The sequence below is a fragment of the Meriones unguiculatus genome, chromosome 15 (assembly GCF_030254825.1).
Source record: "Meriones unguiculatus strain TT.TT164.6M chromosome 15, Bangor_MerUng_6.1, whole genome shotgun sequence".
Lineage (NCBI taxonomy): Eukaryota > Metazoa > Chordata > Mammalia > Rodentia > Muridae > Meriones > Meriones unguiculatus.
In genome coordinates this window covers 49,733,853-49,746,966 of record NC_083362.1, presented here as the reverse complement: position 1 = coordinate 49,746,966, position 13,114 = coordinate 49,733,853, and the positions used below count along the sequence as shown (strand labels likewise).

Below are 13,114 nucleotides of genomic sequence, written 5' to 3'. Positions count from 1 at the left end.
CAAATGAAGATTTCCCAAAGCATCTGAACAAAGGATGCATCATGGGGAGGAAAATGGTAGTTACAGGGTGATATCTGATCTAGCTATTAAACCCATCTCCCCCAAGACTGGGGGATGGTAATACATGGCCACTTGTTGGCAGGTAGTTTTGTAAAAGCCTGCAGCTCAGATGAACACAATCTGAAGGCAAATCCTATTGTTGGTGCTACCCAAGGCAAATGTGTTAACTTGTCTCAGCCTGAGGTGCTTCATCTGTAAAATTAAGGCAACCGAACCAAACTGGAATATTAGATTGAGGGTTACAAATACTCCCAACTTATTAAAGTTCCCCTTAGATTTTTTTTTTTAAATTTTGACATTGTAAAAGAGAAAATTATTTAACAGAAACCTTTGAACTTCGTTCCTGTGGATGCAGGGGTGGCTGTTTCCTGGACAAGGGTGTCGAGCTTTAGCTCTATCTGCTGCACACCTGGAGGGAAACAGCTGGCAGTCTCTGTTCCAGTGAGTTGTAAGCATTTTGTGGAATCCAACAAAACACATGAAATACTGGACAGTTTGTTATTGAATTAATGGTATGTAACTTCAACAGTGGGCTAATGTAAATCTCTGAGCATGTTTAAGGTAGCCTGGACTAAACTATCCAGGTCTGAAGTTCAGTATATTGAGTGTATTTTACCTGCCAATACCTTCAATTCGTCAGGGATTGATTGAATTGTAATACCATTTTATATCAAGGAGAACATGTATATAATAGTCTCCACACCTGTCATCAACTTGGAATTAAGTAAGAGAAACACTTCCCCAGAAGACCTTGAGATGGTAATACATGATGGCTACTCATTGGCCGAAGTAGAATGCATGTCAATGCAACTAAAGTGGAATTTAAATAGTTTCATCCTCAAAATATATTTTACCCCTTCTGTAAAACTTTTCTAAGTACCATTCAGCCAATAGTTGGGCAATGGCACAGAAAAGTGTGTACAGAAAATTGAGGTAGCACACATGGAATTCCTCATGTCCTTTGCTAGAGTTAATGCTTAGTAGAAAACCTGAGGTTAGACTACAAAAAGCTATATCAAGAACCTTGACGTAAACTGTTGCACACAAAGTCATCTTCAAGAATGCTGCCAAGGTTCATGTGTGGGGAAGGATGTCCTTTTGGTTGACATACACTGATTCTATATGGGGTAGCACACGATGTTGACACATATGTATAAATGGTGTAATGTTCATAATAGAGTAGGCATGTTTTCTCAACATTTACTTCGTGTTTATAGTGCAACACTCACAATATTTTCTTCCAGATCTCAGGAAATATTTAATGAAATCACCATTATCTTTAGTCATCCCATTATGGAAGAGAACATCAAAGCTTCACACTCCAGTGTAACTATAACCTACTATCTTTTGAGCAACATTTCCTCAGCTCTGCCTCCATCCTCTCCCCTGCCCTAGCTTTTTGGTAACCTACTACTCCTAACTATTTCAGACATCCGATACTAGTGAGTTCTGGTAGTACTTGGCTTCTTTTATGTAACTTAATGCCTTAACCCCTATCTGTGTTGTCACAAATGAGAGGATTTCACTGTTTTGTGCTTGCAGAGCTTTTGATTGTTCATGGACAGCCGCAGTATCTTTGTCCATTCACTGGACGGAAATCTAGAATGTTGGTTTTGGCAATACTGGGAATTAAACCTTGAGTCCCGTATATGCCGGACAAGCGTACTACTAACAATCTATAACCCTAGAGCACAGTCTGGTTTTGTCTGTCTGTCTGTCTTCCTGTCTGTCTTCAGTACTAAAGAGTGAACCTGCTGCTTTGTGCAGCTTAGTGTTCTCACTAAGCTGTATCCTCAGCTTGGTCTCTGTCTCACTGCGCGGTTTAGGAAGGGCTTGAAGTTGTGGTATATGCTTTAGACTCTAGGGCATCTGGCTTTAACACCAGAAGGCCTGGCTCAAAATGGGTCAAAGACCGAAGCAAATGAGGTTATACCATAATGCCATTAGATGATAAATGCTGAAGAGAATCTTGTTAGAAGTATTAGATAATGATTTCTCCAATATTAAAAACATTAAAAAAAAAACAAAAGAAAAAAGTAAAACCTGAATTTCAAGACAACTACATGTTTCTTCCTTAAAATACAATCAATAAAGTGAAAAGGGAGAAAATAGTTGTAAATCACATACTAGATAATGAATTAATATTCAGAATCTATAAGGCACACTTAAATCTCAACAATAAAAATGAACAATACAACTTAAACTCGGATGAAAGACTTATAAAGACTAAAGATATGTAAATGACCATTGAGCATTTCAGCAGATGTTTAACATCATTAATCATGAGGGAAGTGCAAATAAAAAATCATGATACTATCTTACTCATTAGGATGGCTACTTACAAAACAATTTAGAAAGCAAAATGGTCTGTCTGAGGAAAATAGTCCTTTTAAAAAGTGAAAATTAGAATAATAATGTTATATAAAAAGAATAATAAGAAGAATGAACAGAATAATCATGTGATCCAGAAATTCTACTTCTGTTTAAAGTAGAAAGGATGAAAAATGGGGCCTCGTATTTGCATTAAGTGTGTGGAAAAGTGTGAATGTGTAGAAGTTGCTTCTTAAATTTTCATGTGAGACTTTGTTTTAGTCTGGGGAGGGCAGGTGTGAGTTATCATATCCCTGCGATAAACAACGACTTAGATATGATACACACATGTCCATAGCAGCACTATACCAATGGCAAAATTAGAAACGATCTAATTTTCATCAACAAAATCTTCCAAATACAGTATTTATGAACAATGGGACACTACTGAGCTACGAACAGGAAAGCCGTGCAGACATGTACCGGATGCGTGTAGCTTGAGGACAACACGCTTAACTACATCAGCTAGTCACACAGAGACAGTCACTACACATTCCACTTCCACGAGCTTCCAAGGGTCCCAAAATTAGAAAGGGAAAGGGCCAAATTGTGGTTGTCAGGGGATGGTTGAGACCAGGGGTTGTGTAATGGCTCCAGAATTCAGTTTTGTAAAATGAAGAACTCTAGAGGTAGTGAGGACAGAGGCCCAGGTGTGAACGCACTTAAAGCACTGACACAGAGGCTTAAGATGTTTAAGGTGACAAAAACTACATGCAGCTTTCCACGACCTCAGAAGGAGAAGCATCTTCATAGAAGGTCATAAGAAATGTAATAGACATTTTGGAGGACTCTGAAAAGTTGATTTTAAAGTGAAAGCTGATGTGGTTGGTGTGTGGTAGTGTGTGTGTGTGTACATCTGTGTATGTATGCTATTATATTATTATTATATTATTATATACCCTATTATAGGTAAATGATAGTTTTATTCATGAATAAATAAGCTATGTCTTACTGACTGAGCACCTCTTATCTGATAATCCAAGTGGAAAAACCTACACCTCAATTTCCATGATTAGGCTACAACAAAAAAGCAGATTATTAAAAACATTATGGACAATTGCCCCAGGCTGTGTATCTAATGTGCTTAGAAAACAAACAAATTTAGTACTTAGTATTAGGCCTAGTCCTTAAGATAGTGTATGTGAAAATATCTCAAAATCCAGAATTATTCCAAATCCCAAACATTTGGGGTACAGGATCCCTCTAAAATCACACAGCCTCTACCAATGCTTACATTTGGAGACAACTCAAATACAGTTTTGACTGAGCTAATGAGTAATCTCCCAACAAGGGCTCTCAAGATGGGGCGTCACAATCTAAACAGTATTAGCTGCTTCCGTGCCTGCTTCCTTTCCCTTGGATCTTTGTCAGGATGGAACTGAAACCAAGCACACTTTATCTGTATGTTATCATAGAGAAGGCTGGTTTGATGGGAGTGGCTGAAATTAAAGGCAGAGGAAACACAGATAGGAGTCTCTGCGGTAAGTTTAGTCAGTTCTGACTTCAGATGGATTGGCTGCCATTTCCTTCCCACAGCAATAACACTTTATGATTTCTTGCTGCAACAAATACCGCTCATCCATTCTTACTTTAAAAGTAGGGAGATCTGTCTGAAGAGAAGGCTCAAAAAAAAAAAAAAAAAAAAAAAAAAAAACCATGTAAAAACTTGTGATCTGGAGAAAGAAAGAAAGAAAAAAAAAGCTTAACTCTGTCAGAAGGCTTTGGGTCCTCCATTGCCTCACAAGAGTCCCTTCAAACCTAACTCACTCCAGATGTCCTCATGATCATCTAATCAGACATCAAAAGCTCCACTGTGACAAGCCACACGCTGCTTATGAGGATGTTACATGTTTCCACAAGCGTAAAACACACACAGTAGCGACTTTTAAAATGTGATTCATCTACATCAGAATTCTACTTTACGGCACAGGGCTATTAGGAAAGGGCCCCCTCCTGAGAGAGAAAAGTCTTGTTTAATGTCTGTGCGATGTCATTCCATGACTAACTGCGCTTTGAAAGTAGAAGCCAGAATGAAACACACACTTCAGAAGGGTGTATGTTTTGAGAGAAAAAAATCCTCATCTGAAGAGATCTCTACGACTATAACCACGCTCAAGGAAAAAAGAGAAAGTTCTATTCCTTTCAGAACCTGAGATCCTGCTGCTTCTAAAAAAAGAGAGAGAACTTTCTTTACCCTTTCAGTCCCATGCCACAGATAATTACTAATTGTTTGAAGCACAGAAGGTCCTCATGGAAGAGAACAACAACAACAACAACAACAGAAACCCCACAGTTCTCAACCTTGACTGTAACCTTAGACAGTCAACCTTGCTTAGACAAGCAACCTTGGCTGCTTGGCTTTAATCTTGAGATTTTAATGGTAGCCATCTTGTTGAATGCATGTATGTGTGTTTAGCATTTTGTGAGACTGCCTCTGTATAGGTGTCCGGTTTTTAATTTAAATGTTCATCCCTATTATTTACTTGGCAAGTACACAAAGATTACAAGTGTCTTAGATGGAAAAGGTCATTGATGTACTATGAACGTAAATGAAGTTCAGGACTTTAGAATGAAATTTAAAGTTGAATTCATTCTCACCAAAGTTAAAAACTCACACCTGGAACCTAGAAGTCATTAGATGGGGGGTTTAAATTAATAATGACAATTGGAATTTATGCAGTTTTCCTGTTTATTTTAATTTTTAAGCTTTTTTAGTTGCACACTCTTTTGGAAAGAATCATTCACAATTTAAACAGTTCTTTCAAGGTTACAGTGTTCATCATTCAGAATATAGGATCTTGATATTCAGAAAAAGCTATACATCTAACTAAACTTCAAACAACACTGTCCAATTGGATCTGACCAGAGCTCTACAGTGATATTTTTGCCACATTTTGGTTTGCCACAAAACACATTGTAAATGTCCTTCATACTCTCATTAACCCACATACCAGAAGTATTGCTATTTTCTTCTATATCAGTCAAAACTGGAAAGACCTATTAAGATGGACTGGAAGAATATTGGAAAAAAACGTCTTTAACTGCAGTGGTATAAGAAACACAAAATTCAAATCTGAAGTATTTTTGAATTCTTTGATCACTGCTATTAGAACAGTGTAACATTATGACTGATGAGGTTACTAAGTTTATATGAAGAATTCAAAATTTGGTTGACAAAAAAATAAAGTCCAAATAACAGAACCTACTGCCTTGGTATTAACTTCTATTATGATTTTCTTCATGTCTTACTTATGTTTACTTCATATAATCTTAGCCTCTGTAACAATTATAATAATGGCTTGTTTCCTCTATAACTTCTGCTAATTCTCTGAGCCAACCCATTGCTAAAATTCTAAAGTGAGATGTCCGAGAATCCACACTGCTGACCTCAGCCACCAGCCCACATTAAAATATACAGCGGAGACTCTGCTTAGACATTTCTTTCTCTTTGACAGCACAAAGTAACAAGTAACAGGTTGTCCTGAAGCAGAAAACCCTCAACTGTAACTATTTCTGGTAGAGAGCACTGTGTTAAACAGGGACTTTCATAATCTAATCCATCCACATATATGTATGTGTGCGCACAGATATGCAGACATACATAATACACGATAAAGCGCTAAAGATGCTTGAAAGTTGTTGCACTGGTTTCATCTTCCTCATCTCAGAAATGAAATACATTTATGATGGTGTATCATGTGCCAGGCGCTATGCCTGAGGACTTGAACACAAATAAGAAAATACTAGCTCTTGCCAGGGAGGAGCTTGCAGGCATGGCAATTTGCAGACATGTCAACTGGTAGTTACACTGCAGGAAAATAAGAGCTAACAGAGACACCAAACATGGCAGCTCCTTTCAGGGTTTGAGGAAACTGAGCAGAGAACAGGGAAAGAACAGGTTAGAATGTAGAATCCTTCACTCTGATATATGCTCAGCATGGATGGGGCTGTTGAATTGGGATTTGCTCTTCTTACCCAGGTTCCAAGTCCCCTGAGCAGAGGAGTAATGTCTTGAGCTTTCCTGATGGCATGCAGCACGAGGTTGGATGTGTAAAGGGTCAGTCAGTGTATTTTGATATGAAAGAAAAACACATTCAGTTTACATTGTGCTTAGACTCAAATAACAAACAAACAAAGAAACAATGAGCTTTTTTTTCATTTCTGAAAAAATACTCCGAATAGTGAACTTTCCTTTTGTTTTTCACTTCTAATGTAGAACCAAGGTAAGTGATGCAGAAGCATGGCCCTGAACAGAGGTCACATTTCCCCAGGTCCCTGGCTTGTCATAGTGCAGACATTCAGCTAATCCATTTTTAAAAATCAATCTCTGCAAAATGCAGTAAAAAAAAAAAAACTGCTACAGAATAAAGCAGGCTCCTCACTCTCCCCTACCTGAACCTTAGTCTCTAAGCACAATGTTTTAGAAATTAAGCTGCCTAAACTTGCCAAACTTAGTAAACACTTGGCTTCGTGAAATACTGGCTGGCAGCTTTATCTTTTAAAACAAAGCCATATGAAAACCATCGCTGCAATGTGTCTTCAAGCTCTGGTCTTATCAACACACAGCGTGAACAGCTGGGGTTACAAACACCAGGATTATTATTAAATCACTGTGTCAGGGAAATAAAAAAGAAAGAATGAGAGAAAAGCCTTTTGTAGGATTCGGTATCTCTAAATAATACAATTCTAGGTTACATGTTATTTCTCCTCCCTTTCGCTGACCAGCAGCCAACGCTCCTGGCTGCAGTACGATAGATATCACCCTCCCTCAGAGACCCCGCAGCGGTCATCTGTCTTGAGCTTCCATAGCTATGTAGCTGTAACGTCTAATGGAGAGAAAATAAGATTTGTTCATCCAGATGGTTTACTAAGTCTCCAGTTGCATTTTGACGTAAACTCATATTTTCGTTACGTGTAGACTTAGAACAGTCACTGAGAGGCCGATCACGGTTAGCTGGTTAGGCTGTGTGGCTGGCAGTGCACAACAAAACGCCTCCTGATTTTTAACCCAAGGGACAAGCAATTAAACTTTAACTGTAATATCTCAGTGATTTTGTCCATGGATTTGAGAAAGTTTAACGTGGGGGAAACATCGATGAAATGTGACATGCTTGGAAAGAGGTATTTCCTACGACAAGACATTTCTCCATCCACAGGCAAGAAGAGTGCTGCTACTCACTGGAGATCTCTCTCCTCAAGTACCATGTGCAGTATCTTGGCTGATGAAACACCCAACTCTCAAAAGACTGGTTGGATTTCTACCTATCCTCCAATAGAACATTCCTGACAACTGGAAATACTTTTCCAACGGTATCCTCTGTAGCCAACCTGTGTTCCTCTCCCCCAGTCTTAACTGTAGAGCACTGAATAATTATGCTGCTTTTAAACAAACACATATGTGTTTGAGGAGCAAAATTAAAAAAAAAAATCATCCTAAAATCCTGAGTTTATGTCTGTGTTTTGGGGAGGAAAGACTATAATATGACAAAATAACCTCATTGATTTACTGGACCTCTGCAGGTAGGGGTCTACTCTCTACGTCTTAACCAGTGTCAGCCCATGGAATCAAGGAATTGGTTCCCCATAATCTTTAACCCTCAAAAATGGGGCTTCCCATCTTAATCTTTTGTTCTCCTTCTAAATTCCAGAGAGTGATGAGTCCCGTGCCCACCCCATCCCAAAACAGATATACACCCCATCTCAGAGACATATCATACCCATGAAACCCATCATTGCCTTCTGCTCTAACCACCACCCAGACTCAGGGCTTCATTTTACAAATGAAATATAATAATACACATTGAATTCTAAAGGCCACACATGAACACACACACACACACACACACACACACACACACACACACTTGTGGTAATAGAAAACAAGTGAGCAACCAGTTTAAAGCATGGTCCTTTACACTCAAAAAAACCACCACAGTACTGCACATTCCAGGAATGTAGTTTTTAATTTACTCGCCCTGCAGGATCCATGTGCCTTAAGGATTAAATGCAAGATATAAACAGTCATTAAAACACAAACACCTATATTAGTTAACCGGATATTAAGGGGAAAATATCACATGTGTTTAGAGTTCCATTTGCACATTCAAGAACATCAATTTCAAGGGCTGGGTTTTATGGCATGCCCTTAAGCCAAAGGAGAACACCAGGTTGCAATCAAGGGAAGGAAGGTAAGGCTTCTTATAAGAAAACTCTCCCTACAATATCCTGTCCCCAGGGTTCTCTTTCTTTAGTTCATAAGCATCAGGAGAATGATGTCTGCTACTGTCTTGGAAGATGAATAGCTGCTACTGCTTGGACATTAATAGCTATACTATCCTGGTAGGAAGAGGAGGCAGAGAAACAAATTTCCATGCTGTTTATCTGATGGTACTTTAAGTTACAAATACTGAAATTCGGTGGGTTTTCAGCACAAAGAATTTGAAGCTTGCAGCAAATCCAAATTTTCTAATTCGCCCCTGTTTTGTACACCCTGTATGCCTGTGAGTGTACATCTGAAATAACCAATTTGTAATAATTCAACCAGGCAGAAAGGCACAACTTTTCTAATTTTTCGAAAGTGCACATCTCTGGGCATCAGTGAAGCACACTCTAGATGCGGTAAGCCTAATGAATGACAGCTAAAAATAACAAGTCATCGGCTGTGGTCTTAAAGCCGCTACTTCAACACAGTCAGTGTCAAGTGGTCATTCTCTAGATCCTTATGCTGTGGGTTTTGAGCAACTTTCCGTTCCTGGGAATAACAGAATATAACCCATTGGGGTCCTGATGTCTGTGAATTACTTACGTGAAGGAGAACACTGTTCAGGAAATGGAAATTCCAATTGTTTTCCCCCACTGGCTATCAGAAGGAGAAGCAATGGAACATGGCTCTTTAAAACAATTGTTTTTCACATTGCTTGCTACAAGGGGTACCTTATTATAACTCCCCAATCCACACCAGGGCTTATTCAATCAGAGGAATCAAATCGCTTGCTACAAGTGATGCTTCCAGCAGACTTGTGGTATCCTAGTCATGGAAAAGAGCCCGAGTCACCCACCAATCTACCCTTTCTGGACTCCTATGATTATTGCCGTGAAGAAGCAACTGTGTTCTCTCAGGTATGACTTGTGCTGGTTTTTCCAGGCTTCCCTGGAGAGCCACTTCCTCGTCCCTGAGCAAACACTGATAGTGACTACATGGATTCCTACAGGACCCCATGGTTTTTATCTGTACGTGGATCTCTATAGACTCGGTGAGTGCACTGCCCTGTTCCACAGAAAGGATGACACCGGATATCTGATACTCAAGAGATGCCTTGGGGCTCAGAGACCTTCCTCCTAGGCTCTCAAATCATTTCATTAATTCACACCTGATTTTACTTCTGTCTAGCGGAACACTACCCAATATAAATGCAATAAGAACCATAGATATAATTTATGCTTTTCTGTTAACTACATTTAGAAAAATTAAAATAATTTAGCAATAGAGTTTATTCAACCCAAGATAGCAAATGTATTTGAGCACAGATTGAACAAAAAAATATTTAACTAGAATTTTGACACAAACAATGTTATTCTTCTAAGTAAAAATGGACACCCCCTTAAGAATCTTTACTCAATAACTCTGTCTACAGTTCTTACGGCAGGGCAGTTAAAATATTTCTCTCTTGAGTTAGGTAGACTAAATAAACATTGTAAAAAAATAAAGTATTTTGAGAGGTGGGTAGTGGCTAACAGAACGGCTGGGTTAGGTTAATTATTAATTAAAGCCAGTTTATTGCTCAAAAAGTTGAAGAATTTCCCCCTAGGTTTATATATATCTTTCATGTCTAAATCCAAAGCACACACACTGAGTGCTTTCCATGTAGTTGGCTCTGGATGAAGAAAAGCATGGCATTGGGTGTGTTCCCAGGGTGCTAGGAATCACACAATCCACGGAGATGACTGCAACACCAAAGCAACAGAAGCCTGTGTGCTTCCGTCCTGTGCCAAGGCAGGGGCCACATCCTTCAGGACCCAGACTCCTTGTGTCACCAGGTACATAGCCACAAGGAGGAAGAAAGGAAATATGTGTTTTCCTTTCTCCAGCTGATGTGCTGGTACTTAAGCTATGCAACCTGCGTAAAGGCAAGCTACAAGCATTTTGAGTGGCAGTTTTTTTTTTTTTCTTCCAGAAATTAGAATACACCTCTCTGCTAGTAATGGGATATCATCCAAATACACACACTGCCTCGGAATTCCCTGAGGTCATATTTGGATAAAGCTATTAGAAAGATGGGAGCCCTAATTTTCACTAAAAGAAACCAATATTTATGTTATTTCAGCTGTTCTAAGCACTGAGCCTATGTGATACAAACAGAAATATATGTGGGAGGATTTTTCTGCATGCAAAAGTGATAACACATTAATCAGACAGACTCATTTTAGGATAGATAGATATCATAAAATATGCATTAAATCTTACTTATTCTTGTTTATGTAAATTTTCTAATACTTATATCATTCCCTTTTCCCAAGTCAATATATTTAGACTTAACCTGGTCTCCATCACTGCATATTTAAGATGAAATGAAGACAAAGAAACAAAAAAAAAAAAACTCCACAAAATACTGAACACTGTCTTTCTCTGTATTTATCAATAAAGTAAATCAGATCTACCCAATTTTTATTAATATTCTATTAAATATATGTCCATAAAGAGCAACATTTAAAAAGATTTTATTTTTATTTTTATTTTTTAATTTTGTGCTTACATGTGTTGACACAAGAGTTAAATGACTACAGAGGCCAAAAGAGGGAAGTGAATTCCCAGGAACTGGAGTTTCCAATGAGAATCCTCTGCAAGGAAAGTAGGTGCTCTTCAACATCAATGCCTAAACTTGAGCTGAACAAGGAATACACCAAGAGACATGCCACAGTTTATGAAGAAAGACCATGAGGTCTCAGCCCTAGACAGAGGCAACTAAAGCATGCTGAAAGCAATGGAAATAGTCTTCCCTAGAATACAACAATTGGCTATCCAATACCAGATGGTCAGCTCTGAAAACATATACATACAAATATAAGCAACATTATACCAACTGCACAGGCTATATTTAGAAATATGTATGTATACATATAGGTATGTATGTATATTTATGTATATGCATGTAACAACAATTAATTATTTTAAGAGGTAACCATGAATTTGAAGAGGTGTATGGCAGGTTTGGAGGGAGAAAAATAGAAGAGGGAAAAGAATGCAATTAAAATATAAAAAACAAAAGAAATCATAAAAAGTACATATTTAAAAAAGAAGACACTTTTAAACGCTGAGCCATCTCTCCAGCGCCCAGAGGACAGAGCTTTGAATAGGATAATGAGATAAAATTCCGTCTAAATGCAATGTTTTAAATGCACTAGTTTAGGGGAAAAAAACAAGTCCAAAACTTGGGAAAATCCCAATCAACTGTTAAATTTTAACTAATGCAGCACAGCAGTTCCTACTCTATAATCTTTGGCACTGGTTCCTGAAAACAAAAATAACAGCAAATCGCGAGAATTGTCTTAGCTCATCTGTCACCTTGATAGACATTTTTTTTTTTTTTTTTATAAAATGCCCTGAATGGTGAGAATCGTAATGACACAGGGATACGCTGTTAGGAGAGTTTAAAACACGGCTACATTATTGAGGGATGTTCTTTGTGATGATGGTCATTAACCAACGTGTTAACTTGCAAGCTATTTGAAGGGATGGACCACCATTATAGTTCTTCAATGTGACCGAGAATATAAAGAACAGGACCCACACTCAATGGATGGAAATTACCTTCCCCGTTCCTCGGAATTGCGAACTTAAACTCATCATTTATAAATACAGATAATACGAACATGTTGTCTCGGAAGTATTTTTTTTTCTTATGTAGGTTTTTTTTTTTTCTTTTTCATTTTCAGTGCTGAATTCTAAAAACCCAATGCTGGCCTCGTATACTCATGGTTTTGCGGGCTCAGACTGTCTTAGTACCCACTCGCTCTACCTTACACAGCTCTGTGCTGAGACTGACAGCAGTCTACCTTCTGACATTTTGAGGCAGGATTACCGCAGGCTTGCAGCAAAGTCAGGTAGCTGGCTGGAAACGGAGCCTTCAGAGCCCAGACGGCGCGGTTCAGTTCCTGGGTCTCCCGCATCCTTGAACAAACAGCTCTGTATGTCCTCAATCTCCCTCTGCCTCACATTTTATCAGGAGACTGGAGATTTAAAAACTTGTCCTTTCCTCCACGAAGAAGTTTAAAGGTGGGTTTGCGCAGGGTTGGACGCAAAATCGATGCTAATGTGAGCAATGGCTGATCACTAAAACTATACCCTACTCCTAGACCATGCTATTTTTATAATCGCGACTTTGTATTTTATCAAAAGGCCTGTATTTAATTACCAGCTCTTTGGAGTTGATGGGCAAGGCCCTTTGATCCCTCACAGCACCGTGAATGGTCAGATACCTACCGGAACAACAGGTTTCAAGCTCAGGGTACTCGGGCTTGTGGCGCTTGGCTGGGCATCGGCATGCGGCCCTGGTGCTGGGTCACTGCTTCTCCTCACCAGCAGCGGAGTGCCTGCAAGACAAAATAAGAGGTGAGAGGTCGAAGGAACCCCACAGGGAAGAAAATAAATGGCACAATGTGCTTTAATTAAAAGGGTTTATAACAG

General features: G+C 38.8%; 1 protein-coding gene across 1 annotated transcript in view; it reads right to left on the bottom strand.

Moving 5' to 3' along the window:
* Pard3b (par-3 family cell polarity regulator beta) overlaps positions 1-13,114 on the bottom strand; it is a 948,430-nt gene that overhangs the window by 519,138 nt on the left and 416,178 nt on the right. The window contains exon 4 of the mRNA XM_060368467.1: positions 12,911-13,020. Coding sequence (XP_060224450.1) covers positions 12,911-13,020 — 110 coding nt within the window. The remainder of the gene's footprint in view (positions 1-12,910; positions 13,021-13,114) is intronic.